Consider the following 22,338-nt stretch of genomic DNA (forward strand, 5'->3'; position numbering starts at 1 on the left):
TGACTATCCCCTTGAATAAATACTTCTCTGGCAGTTTCAACAAAAGCTGATTATGATAAAAATGTCAGTCTCCAAAAAATTTTTAAATAAAATATAGTCTATTATAGCCCCACTGATACTAAATGTTTGAGGCTGATGTTGATATTAATGTGTAGGAGTTAAAGAAATATGATAATCAGCTGATATTCATTTTGTTTTACATATACATTTAACATTAACAAACATTTCTGATAAAGGATTCCTTAAATGTCCATTAAATTTATAAAAGACCAAGCTACAGAGTGGGTCATTTAACTGTTAAAAAATAAACTTGTCAGCAACCGTGTTGGGCAAGTTTCTTGAAAAATGCAATCAATTACTCATTACATATTGCTAATTGAAACATATTTACATTACATTACAAAATACTCATTAGAAAAAATAATTTGTTACATTACACATTCCTTTTTTTACTCAGCCCGGCTCAGTCAAGGATGCCTTTTAAAAACCTCCAAAATCCTTCACACCCACATGTTAAAACTGTATTTAACACAAAATAGAAAAGAAGACATTTATGGTTTAACATACAGCCAGCCTACCTACCTCCTTGATATTTACTGACCATCAACAACTAGCTTAATGTTAGCCCTGGTGAAGTGAAGTCCCATCCTCACAGTGAAGCCACAGGGTTCACACTCTCCAGCTGATTCCTGAATCTTACCAGATGTTTGCAATTACATTACTGAATTTCAAATTGTAGTCCCTTACACTACACTACTTGTTACTGAAAAAATTATAATTTCATTATTGTCACGCATTATTGAATAATGTTCTACTAAACGCTGCAATGTCAGTGCTCTCTTGTGGACACACTATTTAATGGAGATGGAGATGACCTTAAACATATCTTTGGCATGTCTGTGCTGCAGTTTCTTTTTACATACTGCCATTTATCCCTTACAGATATTATTATCAATGCTTAACTAATATTGGTAAATACACAGGCTCTGCCGTATTGGTCTAACTCTACAGTCTATTGTGTAAAACGAACATGAACTCACTATTTAATGTACCACCTCAGATACATTACAAGTCTCTGTAATATTAGCCTGATATAGCAATGTTATTCATTTTCTATCATAGGAGATTTTAAAATTAAATAATGTAGTATTGCACAGCTTCAATGTCAGTGCCTTTGATAGTTTCCTTGAAAGGTCATTAACATTTTGTATTAGAAATAATCACTATTAAAGAGGACACACTGGTATATTTTATTTCCTGGCGTTTTAACACTGCACCACTCAAGCCTGCCCCATGTGTGGTGGTCGAGGCGCACTCATCATTGGCTCGGGTGCCGATAGGGGCGTTGCTTCTCGGTTGGTGAGTGCTTAGGGTGCACGGGGTGTTCTAGGGATGGCTAAGGGAAAGGGTACTGGGCAATGATCCCTCCTTTCAGTATAGACTGCAGTTTACATTAGGCAGCAACATTTTTGTTTTGTCAGGGGGATGAATGTGTCATAAATAATTCGGTTTTATAAAGGGTAGTGGATGCATGTTTAGCAATGCGATGAGGCCGACGCACTTTGCAAGACTTGCGCTGCAGAGAGCCTCCGCGGATCCCACGACCTGTTGCTGACAAGCCGGGGAAAAGGAGAGGGAGAGGGGGAGCCGCTCGGGAGAGACAGAGGGTACTGCCTTGGAGACTACAGCCTTGGGTTCTTCGCTGAGGGAATCATGCAGTTTGCAATCTGGCTGCTTGGACTAATGTGTCATCTGTCAGCGCTTGTCCGGGACACTTTGCAACACCGATTGCATCCGAAACAAGGTAGTGTTTTGTTTTGATTTAGGAGTACGGTTGAAGTGATAGGCTACTGTTGAAGGTGTTTAAACAGTAATCTGTGGTGGTTGAGAATGATGCCTGTCAGGCTGCAGCTGCACTTATCAGGATACATTGACGCACTGCTAATGCCACTATACTTTCTCTCTTTACTTTTTGCAGAAAGCTTCATCAAGCAGCTGTCATCGTATGAAATCATCACCCCGCTCCGTGTGAATGACTTTGGAGAATCATTCCCCCACAAATTGCACTACAGAAGGAGACGGAGAAGTTTAAATGATGACCTGTCGGGCTTACGGGTTTGCTACAGGATTGATGCATTCGGGGAACGCTTTCATCTCAATCTGACCGCAGACTCCGGCTTCATCGCCCCATCTTACAGAGTGACACACTTGGGAGCGGAAGAAAGCAACGCCACGGACAGACACTTCGATGACCCGAGCGATGTGCGCCACTGCTTTTTCCGCGGACAAGTCAACGCCAAGAGCGAGTACCCGGCCGTCTTCAGTCTGTGCACTGGCCTTGTGAGTATTCACATTTCGCTACATTTTTAAGTTTTTTTAGAAGCTTTAATCAAGCGATGCTGACAGGCCTTCATCCATGCATGTCCCCCACCACCCGCAGCTTAAGTGAAGTGTGTAGGAGTGTAACAAGAGCAACTGGACTAATGTCACTGAGGAGGAGAGCGCGCAGCTCTGCATCGTAGTGTCTGTGGGGAGATGCTGCTAGCGCACAGTGCCGGGTGGTGTAGTGGTTAAAGACTGTGGTTGATGTGACAACAAGCCTCCACTCTGCTGAAGTGCTCTTGAGCATGACACACTAAAAATCCCTGATCAGCTCCAGCTGAGGTTGCTGCTCTTTGGCTGACCCTGCTGTGTTGCCACTGAGGATAGCAAGCAAAAAGGTTGATTTCCCCCTACAAAGTCAGTAGAATTGAATCTGCAGTAGCCTATGTGCATGCCTGTGCTTTTACTTTATCAACCACGTCTTTGCTGCTACAAGAAACATCTAAATATTTACAAAAAATAACAGTAGAACAGCAGACATGCTAAAACAAGTGGTTAGTTAATCAATTAGTTAAACAAACGGACATTTCTAAGTAATTAATCAATCACAAATGCCAAACATTTGCTGGTTCCAGCTTCTCAAATGTGCCGACTTGCTGGTTAAAATCATTGTGAGTTGAAGTTTTTATTCATATAGGCCTAACATTTGTATTTGCAGTTTGCTTGTTGATTGCCGTTATCGTATCTTTTAGATCTTATGGGGCTGTAATAGAGTTATTGGGATAATAATGAATTAACAGCCCCATTATACCATTTGATGATAAAGATGCCCAAGTCATTTAGTTTGCAGACTCCTGTGTGAGAGAATTTGATTGTGTTGAAGGGGACGACTTCATGGGTCACATAAGGTTACTGGTCCAGGGGCAGGGGGTTGACCTCAGTTGCGTCAGCCAGATTCTGGCGTGGATTCTGCATGGTGGGGGTGTTTGGCCGGCCACAGCAACATAGACAGGAGGACCATAGCCTTGCAGTCTCCCTCCCCTATCAGTGACATCATCCTTATTTTAGATAGGTGCACTGTGTACAGTACCAGGATAGCATGTTAATCCAGTACATTCACAATGCATACAGTGACTGTACTGTTCTTGAAATATAAAATTGTTGTATTACATCTTACAGTAGTTGGGGTTTACTCCCATTCAGTGTAGCTTTGGAGAAAAGAGACCACCACATGAAGTGTGTTTTTTTTTCATGTTTGTATAGCAATTTAAGACGTGATGTATGCTGGAATGAGCAGGGTAATAAGCCCTTAATTGCCCCTTTGCCCAACTTTGATGTATGACTCACTCATCCAAACATGTTGCATCCTTTTTCAAGCAATCTTTGTTGCTTATCCGCATCATCACTCATTGAGAATGACAGGACAATGGAGACAGCACCAGAGGCTATTGGGTCATAAATGTGTCCGTGGTGAGTTACTTACATATCTGATCACTGGGGCTTCATGGCCAGGCACATTTTGTTGGGATGAGGTCATTAAGGAATAATTAAGCCCTAAAACAAAAGGGGTCATTCTAAAGCATTCTAAAAGCAGGTCCCCCTTTCGTCCAGAGTTGCTCAAAGCCATCCCCAGGGGGGAATCGGGGGCCGGGGTTGAGGAGCTTTTGGCCTTTTCAAAGTGAGCTGTGATGGGCAGAAAAAGGGAGAAATGTTGTGAAGAGGAGACAACTGCCAATGAAGGTTGTGAGGAACTTAAGGATTGCAGCTCACACCGTGGGAAATGTCCCTGAAGGCGCCCACTCTCCCAGTTCACTCACGTAATAGAAGTGTGTGGTGAGTCAGCCTGTCCTGAGAAATGAGGCTATCATTTATTTAATTCTAGCACCAAGCGCTGTACCTCTATGTAAAGATCAGGCTCATGACACCTTTATGTCGTATTTAACTTTAGAAATTGACTGCAACTGTATGTCACTTTTGGATGACTCAGCTTTCACAGGGTTTAAAAGTGTCTTTGAGGGATTTAATAAAAACAGATGTGTGCCAACAGTCATTCCATCCATGTCATGATGGTGACCTCGCTTCAAATAGGAGTCCCTCAGTTGCAAGGTCCAGTTCAGCACCCGCTACTGAACAGCAACCATTGTGTGTGTCCAAACTTTTGCCAGATTTGCTGCTGAGCTAATGCTGGGAAACCCTGAAACTCTGCCCCCTCCATTGACTAAACAGAGCATTTGTCTGTTCAGCCTTCTGTTAACACCACATGAGAACTTTAGAAAGGCTCAACCATAATCATCTAATTAAAGTTAACACACCATAGATAGGGATTTACAAGACACAGGTAAACATCTACCTGTTGTTACACTGTAAAATCATTCATTACATTAAGATCACTACAACTGGTAGTTGTAGTAAGGCTGCAACATTCTCATATTTAATTAAAAAAGTACCTTAAACGTTTTGCAAAAACGATCAGCCCATGGTGCCTTGCCTCACATTTTCACAGTCTAACTGGATTCTGTCAATACTTTGATTTATTCCTGTAATGCAGAAGCAGTTTCATTCATCCACACAGAAATGGTAAGGAAGGAAAGCTTTCGAGGTAGAACAATGAGAAACATTGAGGGTCTGAGGTGTTTTTTTTTAGTGGTGTGGTTGTTTCTATCCTGTGTCTTGTTTTCACAAGCTCATTACACTGCGGCACTGAACACATGTAGCACTCAAGGCCTGTAGCACTTTCGAGGAAGTATGGTGCATACGTGCAAGCCAACTAATCCTTCAGAGGAAAAGTACACATACAGTTTTTTACACATTTTCCACATCCGATTCGTATGTTTTCCATTGTCAAACACCCATCACTTGCGGGGATGGTTATGGAATAATGCTGCCTTAAAGATAACATTCCAGTGTCCAATATCCTGTTTAAGTGTGCGCTGAAATTACCATACAAACACCATTGTGCCTCATGGCTGAGTGAGCTAAGAAGCTTTGAGCGACTGAGCTGCCAAATCAATATTAGCATTCCTCTGTCAGCAGCTCTGTCCATGTATGATGATGTCACTCGCCCCAGTGTCAGGTTGTGAGGGGAAATGCATTTTCACAGTTAGAACAAGCACTGGTAACAGCCTGTACACAAAGGTGTAAAACGATTTACTGAATCATGATGACACGTGCATTGATAAATGTATAAAAGGTTTAAAATTGTCCCTGATTCTCATGGTTACAATGTCAGCAATGACTGATAATAAGCTGTCAGATATTCTCTAGTCTCGCTTTGCCAGACCCTCCTCCAAAGCGCGCTGAAGGAGAGTCTGGCTACTCCACATAGCATTCGGGGATGGGAGGAAAACCTGCTCTGGTTTAATGGCATTTCTTTAAACCAATCAGAATTGTCATGGGTGGTGCTAAACTCCACACAGAGCCGCTGCAAAAATAGTTGTGCGAGAGAAAACTCAGTTTGGACAGATAGTCTAGCTAGCTATCTCAATTTACCCTACAGAGATCTGATGAGCAGTCAAAAATAGTCCTCATAAATCCACCGAATTTAAAATTCCAACACAAAGAAAGCGGAAGGAAACTAAAACTACATGCATCTGACAGAATTTCCTGCAGCACCGGAGCAATACCCGAAAGTGGAACTCGAAGGATATAGACCAGGTATTTCTGACCTTTGTGAGTCAGCATGTTCTTTCCATGTGCACCTGTCAAAAAAAGCATGGAAATAATATGCAGAGTGGTGCCCAAGTGCAACACAGAATGACTGCAATTGAACTGCAACCTCTTTATGAATGAAACTATGCCCTAATCTGTATATTAAACATACACACATACAGTACAATATGCACACATGTAAGTGCAAGCTTCATACTTAAACCGTCTCTTTTTTTCTGCTCTAGATTGGAACATTTACGACACAACATGGTGAATACTTCTTGGAGCCTCTTTTAAATGCCTCGGGGGAGGAATATGACGAAGAGCACATCAAACCTCATCTCGTCTATCGACATGAGAGGAAGAAGAACATCTCGCATACTGACAAAAACACAGAGCCCTGTGCTGCCTCAGGTAACAGATTACAGACTGCCTAACTATACTGCCTTTAACCACTGTCTGTCTGATTTTCACCCACAAACACTTACCTTCTGATGACCTGCATTCACTTTCTGAGCCACAGCAATAAACACTGTCCTCAAATGGAAATTAAACCCTGTCACGATCTTTGGCTTTCAGGATACCTAAAAGATTTCAGCCTTGATTTAGGGGTGTTATTGAAAACTCCTCAACTTAATTAAGGAAAAAGCACTTCAATACTGCCTGGTGTTTTCACTTATGTTCTGCTGGAACATTCAATCCCAGGTCTGTGGCAGGAGCTCAGAGGGAAGGAATAATTACTTTTCAGGTTGCAGTTGTGATGAAAAGAACTGGAGAGGTTTTCCGCATGGGAGGCTGCTTGAAAGTCCCCCAATTTCATTTGAAATTTTATGGTTGAGGCCTTTGGGTGGCGGGGAGGCCCTCAAGAGAAAGCGGGGTGACCGAGTGGACTTCACCACGATGGAAAGCCATAGAGTCGTCCTCACAGGGAGCTCCGTGTGCGGCCTTTGTTGTGTGATGCAATAAATCTTTTATGTGCAGACTGCTTGATTTGCTTGTTGTCTGAACTCGGCCATTGTCGCCTGGTGGTGGCCATTGTGTGTGGCTCTGATTTAAAGAACTTGGATTGACCTGATGGACCAGGTCAATACCTCCTTAATGTGCTTTGCCCTTTCACTCTCAGTCTGTGTGTGGTAAACAGGAGGGTCTCTCAGCCCCCACTCTAAGGTACTTTTAAATATACTCTCCCTGAACAGTGAGCAAAGGAATGATCCTCACTTCTGCTGTCCCAGGAACATCCATTGTCTTTATTCAGTTATATTATGTCATAGCCAGTTATCCTTTTAAATCCACTTACTGTAATCCTAAATTAGATACACTCTGACTTTTCATCGCATAACCTCAACTATGAAGCCCTTGTAGAAATGATATTCAGTGTACTGCAGGAGATAGGGAGGAAGATGCGTAGATGGATGAGACACCTGTCGGGCGTCATCAAAGGGCTGCAGGTTAACAATAAGCAGCAGGATTAAAAGAACCAGTGGAGCTGGGGTAGGACTGTGAGGTGTCCCAGGCTGCGGCTCCTCACTTTATCAGATAGGCCGCTATCCAGATGCGGTGATAAATGTGCTCTTTGAAGGCCATACTAAGCCAAGACTAACAGGCCTGTCCTGTCTTTTTATGGGAAGGAGTGCAGTACACACAGCTACTAGCTGGTTAGATATAAACACTGGCTTGGCACTTGAAACACTCATAGTGGCTGCTCATGGTCTTGGATTATGGACATTTGCCTCTTGTCTTTGGACTTTTAAATGTTTTCAAATCTTTGAGATAGCATGCAGCACACACCAGCTCTGTGCAGTATGGTATTGTCTCTCTAGCTTCTCTTGCCTCCACTCTACACAATGTATGTACAGTCTGTCTGTCTTTCTTTTCCTATGTTCTTCATCAGACTAAATCTGTGTCTAAGGATGGGGCTTCTAACCACAGCCTAATTGCTGAGAGGGAAAACAAGTGTTGAGAAACACTCTACCATAAAATAAAATCCTTGTTAGCTAGGATAAGGATCTCTAAGCAGCAAAACCTTTTTGGACTGTGTCCTTAAAACATAAATGTGTACCTTTCTGTATGTTACAGCAAAGGTGATAGAGCGTCTAATGTGTTAGTATTGGATTGCAGTGAAACTCTAACTGCTGATCAATGTTCGATGATGCATATGCAATTTATGCAAATAGTAGATTATCAGAGTGTAACCCAGCAAATGTACGATCCATGAATGGGATCCAGAATCTCCTCTTTTTTAGGGGCTATAGAAACATTCTTTGTCGGGGTCAGTCATCTTATGGTCCTCTCTCTCTCTTTCTTTCAAAATTGGGAGCTGGAGTTTGAGTGCTGAGGGGTTTGACAAGTTTGGGAATTTGAAGAGGTCTGAAGCTTTATGGACCCTGTAGGTCTGAAACATGCTGACTATCTCAGTTTGTCCAAACTCATGGGAATGCAGCATGGCCAGCAATGCATCCAATCTGCTAGCCAGACAGCCTTCTCCCGTCAAAATACATTGTATTTTGTTACGTTGTTACATCTTTTTGAATACGACAAAGAAGAAACAAGCTGTGTTTCATCAAGCAGACCGCCAGGAAACAAAATGTATATCACCAGAAAGATACCTCCTCTGGAGAGATAAGCATTTCCCTCAGATATGATGTGTCATACATTGCGCTACAGACAGTGCCAGAACAACAACTGCAACTTCTGTATCTATTGAGGCAGCAAGAGTTTCCAATGTTTGTACAGTCCCTGCACACCTCTGCTAAAACGTGTTGAAGGGAGAGGAAGGCAACGTTTCCTCATGAGTTTAACAAAGGTGAACTTTTGTTTTTAAACTTGCGCTTGTCATCTCTGACACGTACACATTGACTTTTTCGTACATGTGCCGTCACTACCTGTGAAGTGTCAGAAATAGAAGTGCACTGATAAGGGCTTTTAAAGTGTTACCTTGATGGAAAATTATGTTTTGTTATTTCAGCAGTCATGACATGACTATATACCTGTCTTCAGCTGCTTTTATTCACTGTGTGTGTTCATTCTATGTGCTGTTGAATGGATGTGAGTTTAAAATGTGTTTAAAATGCAAAGTTTCCAAAGAGTGGCTACATTAGAAAGCAAACAGACTTCAGAAAAATTTGTGTCGCTCAGAAAAATCTAAACAACATGCTTGTAATGCTGAAATTTGGTCTTACTGACTGACATTTCAAGTAACTGTATCAGTCTTCTGTCTGTGTCAGCCAACCTGGGTGGCTTCCCTGCTGTTTGGAATACCTCTAGTGTAGATAGCTGTTGAGTGGGTGATTAATGTTTTAAAGTCACAGAGTGCCTTGTTGTGCCTGGTTCTGGCTTTTAAAAGCCTCTGGGGAAGAAGCTTACTGGGCTCAAGTCACAGCACAGCTCCGACCTTTAATGACACATTCTACGGGGTATCTGTCTCCGAGCTTGCATGTGAATCCCTGCGTCGTCCTTCGAAAGAGATAGCCAGAGGGATGAGGGTGGCTACAGATAGGGGCAGATTCTTCTCTCTCGGTCTCTTCCCTTTGCTCTCTAAAATCCATGTGAAGACAAGCAAGAGACGGAGGGAAGGGGAGCTGTGCAGTATTTCTTTCTCACAGTGCGTGTCTAAAGCTGTGGGGTGTCATATTTTGTGTGAATTAGAAACAGTGAATTGAATACAGACAGCTTGACAGCAAACATTACCAGCCGTAAACCCAAACACCAATGTTCCAGTGTTGGCTCCCAACCGCTTCACCCAATTTCTTGATGGCTAACTGAGGGCAGCTGTGACAGCAAAGTGACTGGCTTTGATGCTGCAATACTTGGCACACATGGCATCTTTGCCCCCTGACCCTCAACACAATCATTGTATAGGATTCCCCCCTTGGTGCCCACTGTGTATACATGGTAGTTCAAATGCTAGCATCAGGTTTTTGGTCAATGGGTTCATTTACATGGAAAAATGCCCTCCCCCGCCTGGGGTTTGAACTAGCCGACTTGAATCGCTGCCCGCTCTCCCTTTGCGCTTTCATGTATGTGAATGGAAGCACTTGTTGATTGTGACCTCACTTCCCTCTTTGTTTGGAATCACTCACTGGACGGGTGGATGTGACCTTGAGTTGTTCCCCTCCTAGAGGTGCGTGGTTACTGGGCTTGCTGGCTTTGTTTGCTGGGCTTCAGTTGCAACTATGTGTGTGTTAAGCTCTTTGTTTTCCTCTTAACTCTGGCTCTTGACAGGGTTCAGGAAAGGTGGCCTGCCAGGGTGTTGTTGACGGGCGCTGATCACTCAGACAACCTCTCTCACCTTTAGGGTCTGGCTTTAGATAGTGTCGAGCTTCTTAATGTCAGATGGCTCCAAAAGGCTTAGGCTTGTTCTGTGCCCTCATGCCCCCTGGACAGACTTTACCTCCCCCATTCCAGGAAGTACCTATTGTTGCTCAGGAATTTTTTTTGTTTTTGGCCTTTTGTGTGCATCCATAGATGTGGTTTGCTTGCGAGTGTGTGTCAGGAGTGCATGACATCTCCCTGACCTGTCAGTTGACGAAGAGTCCCGCTGAATATTGGGAATTGCTGAGCAAAGCAGTGCAGAGGAATGGAGATGTGTTTGAGCAGTCCCTGCCTGCGCTGCATGTGCCTGTTGGTTTTGCTCCAGAGCTTGGCAGAGGCCCCAGCCTTTTCCCCAACTCCTACTGCCCGCCATTCTTCTTTTACACCTGCTTCTCTAAAGTAGCTTTCTCACGCGCCTTGCTATTGGCCTACATAGAAAAAAATCTGAATTTCTTTTGTATTTTGATTGATCTTTTGAATAGCATATTCTTTGAAACACCAAGATGATAATGTCTTAGTAGTCTGAGTCATGAGCACTGACATTGAAACTGACATTGAACCTTAATCCAACATCCTGTCCCCTACATATTCTATATATCCTAAACTGTTGCATATCCCTCTACATTTTTGTACATTCTGCACCCAATTAATGCTAAATAGTTGTATGTATGTGTGTATGTATTTATGTGTTATTTTGTTTCTGTATTTATTGTTTGTTTATTTTATTTTATTGTTTTTATGTATGCAGTGCACCTTCAACCAAGACAAATTCTTAGTAAGTGCTACTTACCTGGCAATAAATCTCTTTCTGATTGTGAAATGAGTGGAAAAATGTGTTTTGCCATGCACTGACTGCGAGTCTTGAGCCAACATGTGTGTTAGTTTTTCCTACAGGCATGCTGCTTTGTCCCATCATTGCCTTTCGTAATGTATATGTTTGTATGTATGTATGTAATGTATATATGTATATGTATATATATATATATATATGTATATATATAAAACACTGCATGATAGATAATGCAATCAGCTAATAATATGGCTCATTGCAGTCATTGGCATCGATTTTAAGCTAACAGATACTCTGGTCGGAACAGGGCTGGGCAACTACATAGACAGTCTATAACTTTAATAGCTGCCATGTGTATGCCTGCCCGGAGGCCTCAGCCCTATTGAACCCAATGTGTTGTGTTGTTTCGGGAGTTCCCGTGACAGATTCCATCTGGGGCTATTTTCTGCCACTGTCTACTGTCTGGGCATTCTTAACAGATGGGGGCTGATTGGAATGGTTAGAGCAACCTGAGTGACAGTGACTGACTGCATGGTGGCATTGGTGACAGTCAGAGGTGAGAGGGGGTGACAGGTGAGCGACAGTTTCTCACTGAGATGGATTGGGGAGAGGCAGTGCTGAGAGCTGGCCAGTGAAACATCAGTGTCATCGCCTGCGGCTCTGGCTGTTTATCATCTGAAAGGCCAAAAATCACTCAAAACTGCAGACCTGCTTTGTGTGTGTCAAGACAGAACTATTTGTTTCAGGGTGCTTGCTTTAATAGGTTTTTGGGATGTTTGAAAATATGGGAGATGTAAGGACATTATCCACACCGTGTTGGAGGAGCATTACTCCTATTAACTATCAACCTCTACAGTTGTATGTATTGAACTATAGTCATACTTGTTTTTCTTTTTTCTTTGTTTACAAACTATATTAACAGTTGTGGCTTTCGTAAGTTCTTCATATTCTGGTTTACTGATATCTCAACTTGGGTCTTATTTTCGTAGTTTTGTCCAACCTTTGATCATTTCTGAGATCTGGTAGCATGGCGACATTGCTAATGGAAAGTCAATTTGTCTGACTCCGCAATGCTGTGAGTACAATGTAATTATTACCGACAGGGATGATGGCGAAAACTAAACAAATAAGATCCAAGTTGTAATAAACTGGAATTATCCTTTAAGTGCCCCTCTTTGTGCTCTCGTTAGACGCCAAAGTCAGATGCTATGTTAGTTGTTAGTTTTATGATGGCGTGGTTTATTTAACAGCCTCCCACCTGAACTTTACACCGTAAACCATAACCTCCTTTCTCGTTCATTATGCAATAAATAAAGACTAGAAATAAGGAGCTCTGTTTTTTTAAAATAGTCAAAAATGATGTTGGCAGTCAAGTACTCATATGAAGTGTCCTTTTAAACGCAATTCCATTAGTTACCTCCTTCAACGAGGGATCTCTCTCGTCCCATTTGTATGTTTGATGCCATGGCATTGTATGTATAATGCAGATGTTATTAAACGTGAAAAAAATGTGTGCTGTCTTCGAGGAGGATGGTCTCAGTCATCCATCAATTATGTAATGTACAGTATTTTATGATGAATTTCTTTCAATCTGATCAGTCATATACTCATAGTTTGAGTCGTGCAAAAGAAAACAGTCTAAACCATTGCCCATCATTACGAGTCCTATCCATAATTAGTGTTTTCTCTCCTCAAATGAGGTCTGCTTCTCCAAACACATTCTTCAGCTGACCACTATGTTGTCTTTAGCATGTCTCTGAACTGAAAATAACAACTGAACCCTGAGAACACTGTTAGTGTACAAAGCTCTTCCAATGAGGTCAAAAGCCATGCCACTTCACTTTTTAAAAGCTTTTTTCAGCAGCAACAATTAGCTGCCTTTGCCCCTCTCTGTCTAGCCACAGAATTGCACTTAATTGTGCCTCTGTCTGCAGGAGTTTCAACATTTTTTCCCCTCTTGAGGTGTACTGTCAGTAACTAGAGTTTCTGACCTCGTATAGAACCAAGGCAGTACCTATACTTAATGTAAGGTATACGGTCTATTTAATTGGCACCCGGGGAAAAGGGCGCTTTAACTCTCAGCGGGCCATTGTAAAAGAATGTTAATTAGTTCAACAATGAAATGTGTGTTCCCTATTGTCGGGCTCTTGGCATTGATACTTTTGACAGAGAGCTGAAGGAGAGTCAAAGAGCAACTCTTTGATCTAGATTGAAATCTCAATGAGATCCTTCAGAACAGGCTGTATGTACATGAATGGGCTCAAACAGAAAGTGCATATACAAGCATCAACATGCTTCCATACTTGTTAATGAGTGAATGTAAATAAGTGTAAACATATGTACGCATTCAACTCCAACTAGAATATTGAAACATGTATGAAACTGTTGAAACTAGTACTTGGCGTGCAATTAAACATGTTATTGAGTGAATAGAAAAACATTGTTTTATAATATTCATTGGGTTTGATTATCTTTTGGCACAGTGATAAAAAGATTTGTTTTTAAATTTACAAGTCAAGTAGGCGTTAGAGCAGAAAAGTGAGTGTGGTGTAGGTCTATTTCAGCTATGTACTGGAGCCAACTAAATTTATAAATGCTAACACTCATGCTGTGCGGGGCTCCTTTTATTGTTCTCTGTTATGAAGAACTGCTGGAGCTCGGTTTTTATAGGCTCATGGTCGCCTGTGTAAAAAGAAATTGAATGTATCATATTTTGCTGTTTGGTAATCTATTTTAACATGAAAAATACAGAGATGTCGATGTGTAGGTGATGCTGATATGATGCCAAATGCCCGAAGGGAGATGTCACGTCTCTGTATGTCCGGCGCATCAGGGCAGTCACCCCTGTCTTCTAATGGTGTAAGTAGCAGCTCACTACCTAGTGAGAGGGGGATTTCAACCTAAGGCGATTTGGGAAAGGTTGTGTGTGGCTAATCTGCACTGATTCAAAGGCTATTATAACAGGGACCATATTTTCTCCTCCTCCTCTTCTTCCTCTCTTTTTTCATCTCACACTCACTTGCTCTGAGACTTAACACCAATTTCTGTAGATGTAGATACCCTTCTGTGCTTTGATAATCCCTTTGATGTCAGGCTGTCTGCAGTGATGAGTCTGTTTAAGGGGTTTAGTGTAGTGGGTTTGGCCTTGGAGAGATTTTTCCTGGAAAATACAAAGCTCTGTTCTGGCCCAGCTGCCTGGGCTGTGTGCACAGACAGGCTTGGCTCTGACTTGGATGCTGGCACTGGCATGGGGCTGGGTCTCACGGCAGCAAGAGCTGTGTGCCTTTGTGCCAGGGAGTCACGCTCCGTCTCGTGTGCCCGCTGGGGGGATGACTTGAATGATCTCGGAATGCTCAGAATCTTTCTTTTTGTTGTTGTTGCTTTTCTCTGACCTAACAGTTTCACACAGTCTCTCTCTGTGTGGGACTGTCTGGAAAGACTGAGTTTTCAGAAGACAATGGAACTCTTCACTATAATCGGGTTATCTAAAGTTGAGGAGGTTGTTTAGGATGACGGACTCCAAACTATGCTTGGCTCGTAAACGCGGACATTCACAAAATTATTGAAAGTCATTTAGTTACTAAATGTCATTTTATGTTTAATTTATTTCTCAAAATTGTTCATTCCCACAGTATGTTTTCTTAAAGGCATCACAAAACACTGCAGGAGGCTATGACTGTTGACATAAAAGTATTAAGTGCATTTGGAACACATCAATATAAGTTGTAATATGAGTTGTCAATGTCAAAAATATGCCCCCATATTTGAAAGAAATTTAGCAATTTTAGTTGTGATGGAATAGGAATGTGTCAAAGAATTCTCAGCTTGGGCCCTTTGCAGCTGCCACGTCTGCACAATTTACTATTCACTCCTGCTACATTTATCTATCACTATGTTGAGTAGCTTCTAAATCTTAAATCTTCCCCTTGCTGAGAGATGGCAGAAACTACTGCAGTCTTTCTTACACCAGATCATATGTGGCAATGCATCACTGTAAATCTGGACAGCAAAATAGCCTGTGTGCAAATACTTTGTCCTCAGATGGCCTATTACAACACAAAATGGCTGTTGAAATCCATTCAATGCTAATAAATTATGGATTGCGGTCGAAACATTTTGATGTTCAGAATATAAAGATGATTTTGGATGTGTTCATCATTAACTTGATTGATGATGTTGAAGAGATTTATCTCGAGAAAGATCCATCAATTAGTTTTTAGTATGGGGTGATGAACTAAATTACAATTTTTTTTTTTAACAATTTGGAGCTTGCCTGTGTGGAGACTAAAAAGGCTGCCCCCCCTATTTTTCACCTGCTCTACCTGTGTGCCTCGTCCAAACTCTTTCAAAAGGCTACAATCTTAGGAAACACCCCTGTGGACATGGACAGTCATTTGTGTATGTGTAATTAAATCTGCTTCAACCGTAACCTTTGCAGATTTGTCTTTTCCTTTCCTCCAATGAAACATGCTCTTTACGATTTCCTAGTCTGTGTCTCTGTGTCGCCCATGGCCAGCTCAACACGTACAGTTCAGCTGAGAAAATGCCACTTGAGTATGCACAGTACATGGTGGACGTCCTGGTTCTTTTTTTCTCATATGAGGCTGGTGTTGAAAGGGTTCACTGCAAATTATAAATTAAACTGTTTCAATCTGGCATATATATTTGATGGTATTTATTTCAGATTAAAAACTGGCCAGGTTGAGAGAGATGGGATAATTTGAGGATTTTTATATTTTCTTGCAGATTGCATACTGAGGCTAGTCTTTTTAAGTTGGAAAAATATCGCCATGGGATTGTTTTTAGTCTGTATGGCTTACACTCAAACAAAACTTTTATTCTCAAAGCCCACAACTGACCCCGTGGTACAACTTTTTCTGAGCACTGGAATGACACAATAATATATGGCGGGTTTTTGCCAAGTCCAGCATGCTTCTGTTATGTCATTGGAATTCAGCTAAGCTCAAACCCTTGGCTCTTAACTGTATATGTACCATTCTCTCTCATTAAATGCCTTTATAACATAAAGCAGTGGGTGTCCAGTGTGGAAGGATTTGAGTATTTGATAGTCAAATTCTCTCATATAATCAAGATTTTAAATCTAATGAATCCTTACAGCTTTTCCTCTCTACATCATCACTCATCATCATTTGTCTTTCTTAAAACAGAGAATTCCAAGAGGCCAGTTGCTTTTGAGAGCAGTGGGGGTATGGGAGAGGAGCTGGACTCTCTCAGAGCCACCATAGATGATCAACACATTTATGACAACAACTCCACCAGCACGCACCACACATCCCCACACAGACGCAAGCGCTTCCTCTCCTACCCTCGCTACGTTGAGCTGATGGTGACAGCGGATGCCAAAATGGTGCGTCACCATGGACGCAACCTAGAGCATTACATCCTAACAATCATGTCAGTAGTAAGTAAAACAATGTTTCTAAAAATTATTATTTTGTCTTAATGTTGAAGATTATTTTTTTATTTTGTTCAGTATTATCAGATGATTTGGTTTGAGTTTGGGGATATGTTATCATTCTACGTGAATATATACATTTGTATACATGCACACTACTGTGTCATTCTTACACATATGTATGTGCATACAGTTCATCTTTTGAAATGGTTGATTCACCCAAATTACAAAATAATCCAAACATGTATTTCTAACTACTAGTAATAGTTTTCATTAGACCTACATTTTCAGGAAGTAGTCCCTATAAAAACAGTGAGGTCTGGATTTTTCAGAGTACCTTTGTCTTTTTTTATAAAGAGATGTTGCTGTAGAGTTTTTTTCAATGCTGTGAGCAACACATAAAGAATTAAAGCTGCAAGCAGCGTTGGATGGGGCTGAAGTGCAGGGGCGTGGTCAAAATACAGAGGGCAGCACAATATCAAGTGTAGACCACACATTGTAAATTTCATGTAAATCGGATGATGTTTGTCATAAAAGGCTGATTTCCCGTTGCCAGCAGGGGGCGCTATCACTATGAGTCAATATTGACATGTAGATGTCCTCAGGCCTGGACTCTTGTCAATCATGTGAAATTTCAGGCAGATTGGACAATGTACACTCAAGTTACAACAACTTCCTCGTTCATCGCTAAACGTTAAAAATGGCCACCACGTCACGCCCACACTGTTCGACAAAAACTCAAGCTTTTAATAACTTTTCATCGATAAGGTCCTGAGATTGCACAGACAAATTTTAAAGTCGATTGGGTAAAGTATGTAGGATAAGTTCGTTAAAGTATAGCATCTTGAAGTTTAGGCCTACTTTCTGTTGCCAGCAGGAGGCACTATGACTATGAGTCAATTTTGGCATGTAGATGTCCTCAGGGTTGGACTCTGATCAATCATAAACAATTTGGGACAGATTAAAAAATGTACACTTGAGTTACAACAACTTCCTGTTTTGATGACAAAATGCACAAAATGGCTCTAACGCCACGGCCAGGCCCTTCAACAAAAACTCAAGCTTTTAACAACTTATCATTTTAAGATGGCACGGACCAAATTTGAAGTTGATCGGATGCTTGGGCCCTAATTAAATTTACCTTCATGGTATTGGAGTGGTGGCAGAAATCGCAAAACTTGACACCTCAAAACCTGGGGCAAATAAAACACAAATTGTCATGACATACCAGAGATAAGACATGTTTTCTTTTGTAATTCGGTGAACAACGGCTTTAAAATGTGAAACAAAATCCCCCAGTCCAGGTTTGTGTTTTCTAGCCTCAGATGTTACTGTTTGACAATTTGGTTGTAAACCCTGATGTGACCCTAGCATTCTGCTGCTTCAAGGAGAGTGGCCCAGTTAATTGGTAAAATCCTGACTCAGCAACTTGACCTCTTTATGAGTCCCATATCTGATGGGGAGAACTGGCTGGTAATCAAGCCAATAACACTGGGATTGATCTCTGTATATATTAGAGTAAACATGTTGGGGGAGTCTGTGTGTCAAAGCAGCATAAGTTATCAATTGTACTGAACGATGTGTACTTTCTGTGCTTTCTCTCACTAGTATGACAGACAGTACAAAACACTCATTAACATGTAACAGAGTAATGATTGTCAGTGGCGTGTAGTAAGACTGTGAGGGTACAGTCCGTGTTAAATGTGCCAGGCCAGTTTTTATTGCCAGGTTTGAAGTCAAAACATTAGTTCTGCCTTGCTTATGTCTGCAGACCAGTGGTACAGACACACACCCAAACACACACACACACACACACACACACACACACACACACACACACACACACACACACACACACACACACACACACACACACACACACACACGCACACACATTTTCTTCCTTTCCTCTTTCACAGTCTCTCAGTCATGTTAGCCACAGTTTAACCAAACCAGCCAAAATCTGACAGAGCAATTCTAAGCAGAATAGAATAATCCATCAAGTCTGATCCATTGGGGTATCTAGGTATTGGTCATGCTTGTTAAGTGCCTAAGTCACATCTCTTTTCTGCACGTTTAAAATGTATGTTTTTTGTAAATGGTCTCTGATTAGTAAATGCAATAAAATGGAAAATTTAATTTTTCCAAATTCCCCCCAAAAATTCACCAAAGAATTGTTTGATGAGCCACCAACAAAAACTGTGTGAAACACCTTTTTATTTTAATTTAGTCAAAACAGTCAACTTTTTAAGATATTTTGTGTAGAAAATGTCTGAAACAGCCTTACAAAAACACCATGTGTAAAATGTGTGTATTCAAACAATGTAAACTCCTCTTTGTGTCATTTAACCCCAAAGATTCCCAGCACTATTACCAAGAATATGACCACAGAGGGTCCTTGGTGGTAGCTATGGCCCTGCTGACATTTCTTTGTACCTTCACAGCTTGTTCTTGGCTGTGTGAGATACTGTAGTGATGGTCCGGTGAAGGCTGCAGTCCTCCTCACTTCTGGTTCTTGCACTGATCATACAATAACATACATTGGAAGTTGCTTTGGATAAAAGCGTCAGCTAAATGACATGTAATGTAATGTAATGTAACATTGGGGCGAGAGCATACAGAACAACGTCCTGTGTCACAGTTGGACTTAGAGCATGCAAAGACAGGCTCCCTTTGCCCACTCTGGACAGGCCTCGGCCACGTATGCCTCCCCCTAGGCTAAGACAAGCTAAATGTTTATAGTGGACTAATGAGATCCTGTCAGGAGACTGCACACGGCCTCAGGAGACTGCTGGCCGACCGTGACAAGGCTGCACGAGAAAAGCAAGAGAAGCGGAGGGGAAAAACTACAGAGGGAATGTTTTGCTGTCCTCACAGAGGGGCTCTAAGCTCCAGCTTTGCTGAAGTTTCACATTTGTTGCTGGGTCCAGGTTTTAGTTTATTTTTTCTTTGCCAAGGTATTTGGGAGGATTGTAATTGGTTTTAATACCCTGTTGATTAAACTTACCCTGAAGGAGACATTTTTTGTTTCTTTTGACTTGAATGAACTGTTGCTATTTTGATTCAACCCCATGGAGCTTAACCAGAAAAGTAATGGCTTAATTTTCTTATTCATATTTTTCTTATTCCAAGTGTTGCGAAGTACACTAGCTTTCATACTTTTCCGTATTTGTGCTCTGGTTCAGCTTAGTGGAGGTTTGCATTTTTTGTCTGTGTGTTTTGTCTTTGTTACAGGTAGCAGCAGTGTACAGGGACCCCAGCGTAGGAAACCTCATCAACATCATGATTGTCAAGCTAGTCGTCGTCCACAATGAACAGGTAAGTGCGGGGTCTTTAATGCTACCTGTATCCAGGTCTCAAATATGGCTGACGTCAGTGCAGCTGTCCCTGGCCTGGCGTTTTCTCTGTGGGGCCTGTTTGAAAGGACACTGCCTGCCTTGTCAGTTTCATGTCTCAAAAGAGGTCTCCTTGGAAAACAAATGATACTGAGTCAGCTAGCCACCTGCAAATGTGAGGTGGCTGAAGAGGCTTACTGTAGTTTATTTGGTCACTGTAACTGATTCTTAAACAGGTAAATTAAAGGGAACTAACTTTTATTGTAAGAATGGATGATGATCTAATCTATGTCATTTTTGCCAAAGACAACAAAGTGAGTAAAATGCTATCATGACCAGTAGTCACAATGGACAAAAATAAGAGAATAAGACTATCCCTATTTCATGAGTTTTTAAGACATACTTACTTCAGCTATTACTTCATTACAATATGTATACTCGTTTTTTTAGTCACATCCACAATGGTGTTTCACCCAAAACAGGAAGGGCCCACTGTGAGCTTCAATGCTGCCACGACTCTCCACAACTTCTGCGTCTGGCAGCAGAGCCAAAACGTCCAGGATGACAGCCATCCCACTCACCATGACACAGCACTCCTCATTACCAGGTACACACTCATCTCCCATCCACATTTTGAAAGCAAAGCCAAGTTGCTCAAGAAAAGTGAAAAATGGCTAACACATTGTATGTTTATTTGTTTCAGGGAAGACATCTGCCGTGCAAAAGATAAATGTGACACGTTAGGTAAACTTTTGCCTTTCTCTTTTGCAAAAATATGTCCACCTCAAGTCCCTTTCAATTAAATTTCCTGTCCGGTAACCACCCCTCATAAACTACACAGTATTGAGTTTATGGCATGCTGTCAGCTAATAATATTATAGTGACAGAACAGAGTGGTAGAAAAGGGAGGAGGTAGGGAGGATGGAGGGAGTCGGTGGCAGTGCTAATCTCTCTTACGGAACAGAAGTTTTGATGGTTTAATCGCCTTTAACACTCAGGCAGCAGGTTTTTCTTTTAAATAGCTGTGTGTGTCTCTATGTGTTCATGTACATCTGTATGTTTCTCTGTGTGTGTACGTGACCCTGTAGGGCTTGCGGAGCTGGGGACCATGTGCGACCCGTACCGAAGCTGCTCCATCAGTGAGGAAAATGGAATTAGTGCCTCCTTCACCATCGCTCATGAGCTGGGCCATGTGTAAGTTGCAGCAACCCCCCACATTCACACACATACGTACTGTACACACACGGCCTATCTCACCCCTCGCAGCCAGCTTTGACCAACAAAAGCCCTCTTATTAAGAGACGTAGTGCGCAGCAGACACAGGTGCAAAACATAATAAAGTGAAAAACTTGACTTTTAATAACATGCAGCCTTATAATACCTTACTATACAGCTTGCTGTGCCCTGCCAGGGGTCTGCAGATGTAAATTAGCCTGTGGCTAACTCTGGTACAATACATCAAATGGTAACATGTATGTTTAAAATTGTACATGGTCCCTAATAAATAAAAATAAAAAATTCCATCCTAGGTGGTATTAAAAAGTCTTAAATTTAACTCCTGGAGAATCCCGGGGATACCCTGACCTCCCTCGCAGAGTGTACAAGTGAAAGTGAGTGGGAGATTTTCTTTCCGGTCTGCCTGTCTGTTATGTAGGCTAGTAAAAAGGGCCAGTGTCGTGTGAGCCATTGGTGAAGAATGAAAGATATTCTTTTACCTCCTCTGTCCCCACTCACACATTCTTCTAGTGGAGAGATCGGACCAGAGCAGCCAGATGTTCGAGTCTACGGCCCCCCCTCTTCCCCTTGCATCCCGTGTGGATCTGTTGCGAACGTTCAAGCAGTTAGAGGCCCAGTTGTCTCTGCCTTTTGGTGTGGTTAATCGCTGCGTTCACAGGCGTGAGCTCTCCAGAGTGTTTAGCACTCTGGGAAAGCCAGTGTCAGGTAGTGGGAGCCACTCGCGAGCATTGCAGATTAAAAAAAGATTTAGACTAATGGATAGGAGGCCTTTCTCAGATGTCTGCAAGGATGTGTGATTGCTAATAGCCATTATGGGGATTTTCAGGCGAGGCGGTGTCACTTGATAGCTGTTTAAAGGTGGCACATATAATCAAGTTTGTCATTAGATGATGCCAATGCTCTAAATGTCTTATACCACGAATAAATCTTCCTGACATTTTGATATGACATTATAGTATTTAGCTTTCTTCTTTAACATCTTAAGAAATATGAAAGGCAACACCACAAAATGTATACTGATCACACATAATCTCAGCGAGCTGGCTAAATGGATACAATTACTGAGATTATCAAAGATGGTGTGTTTTGCGGAGCACTAAATTTGGAGGAGCTAAAATGTAAATGTAATTGTAATGCACTGACAAGGTAGCAATCCATTTTTCCCTCTGGTGTCACTGGCTCTGTCTCTGTTTAAGTGTTGATAAAGGCTGTTCCTACTGACTGCTGTTTGCGCTGACTCATATTTATGCACACCCAATCTGCAGGAATTCAGGTCGTCA

At 41.7% G+C, this 22,338-nt stretch overlaps 1 protein-coding gene across 1 annotated transcript in view; it reads left to right on the forward strand.

The window, feature by feature from the left end:
* Positions 1-1,372: 1,372 nt before the first annotated feature.
* Positions 1,373-22,338, forward strand: part of LOC116038403 (A disintegrin and metalloproteinase with thrombospondin motifs 20) — an 84,189-nt gene continuing 63,223 nt past the window's right edge. The window contains exons 1-8 of the mRNA XM_031282783.2: positions 1,373-1,804; positions 1,979-2,340; positions 6,216-6,384; positions 16,240-16,493; positions 19,722-19,805; positions 20,305-20,429; positions 20,526-20,566; positions 20,911-21,016. Coding sequence (XP_031138643.1) covers positions 1,714-1,804; positions 1,979-2,340; positions 6,216-6,384; positions 16,240-16,493; positions 19,722-19,805; positions 20,305-20,429; positions 20,526-20,566; positions 20,911-21,016 — 1,232 coding nt within the window. The 5' untranslated portion in view covers positions 1,373-1,713. The remainder of the gene's footprint in view (positions 1,805-1,978; positions 2,341-6,215; positions 6,385-16,239; positions 16,494-19,721; positions 19,806-20,304; positions 20,430-20,525; positions 20,567-20,910; positions 21,017-22,338) is intronic.

Source organism: Sander lucioperca, chromosome 7, assembly GCF_008315115.2.
Source record: "Sander lucioperca isolate FBNREF2018 chromosome 7, SLUC_FBN_1.2, whole genome shotgun sequence".
NCBI lineage: Eukaryota > Metazoa > Chordata > Actinopteri > Perciformes > Percidae > Sander > Sander lucioperca.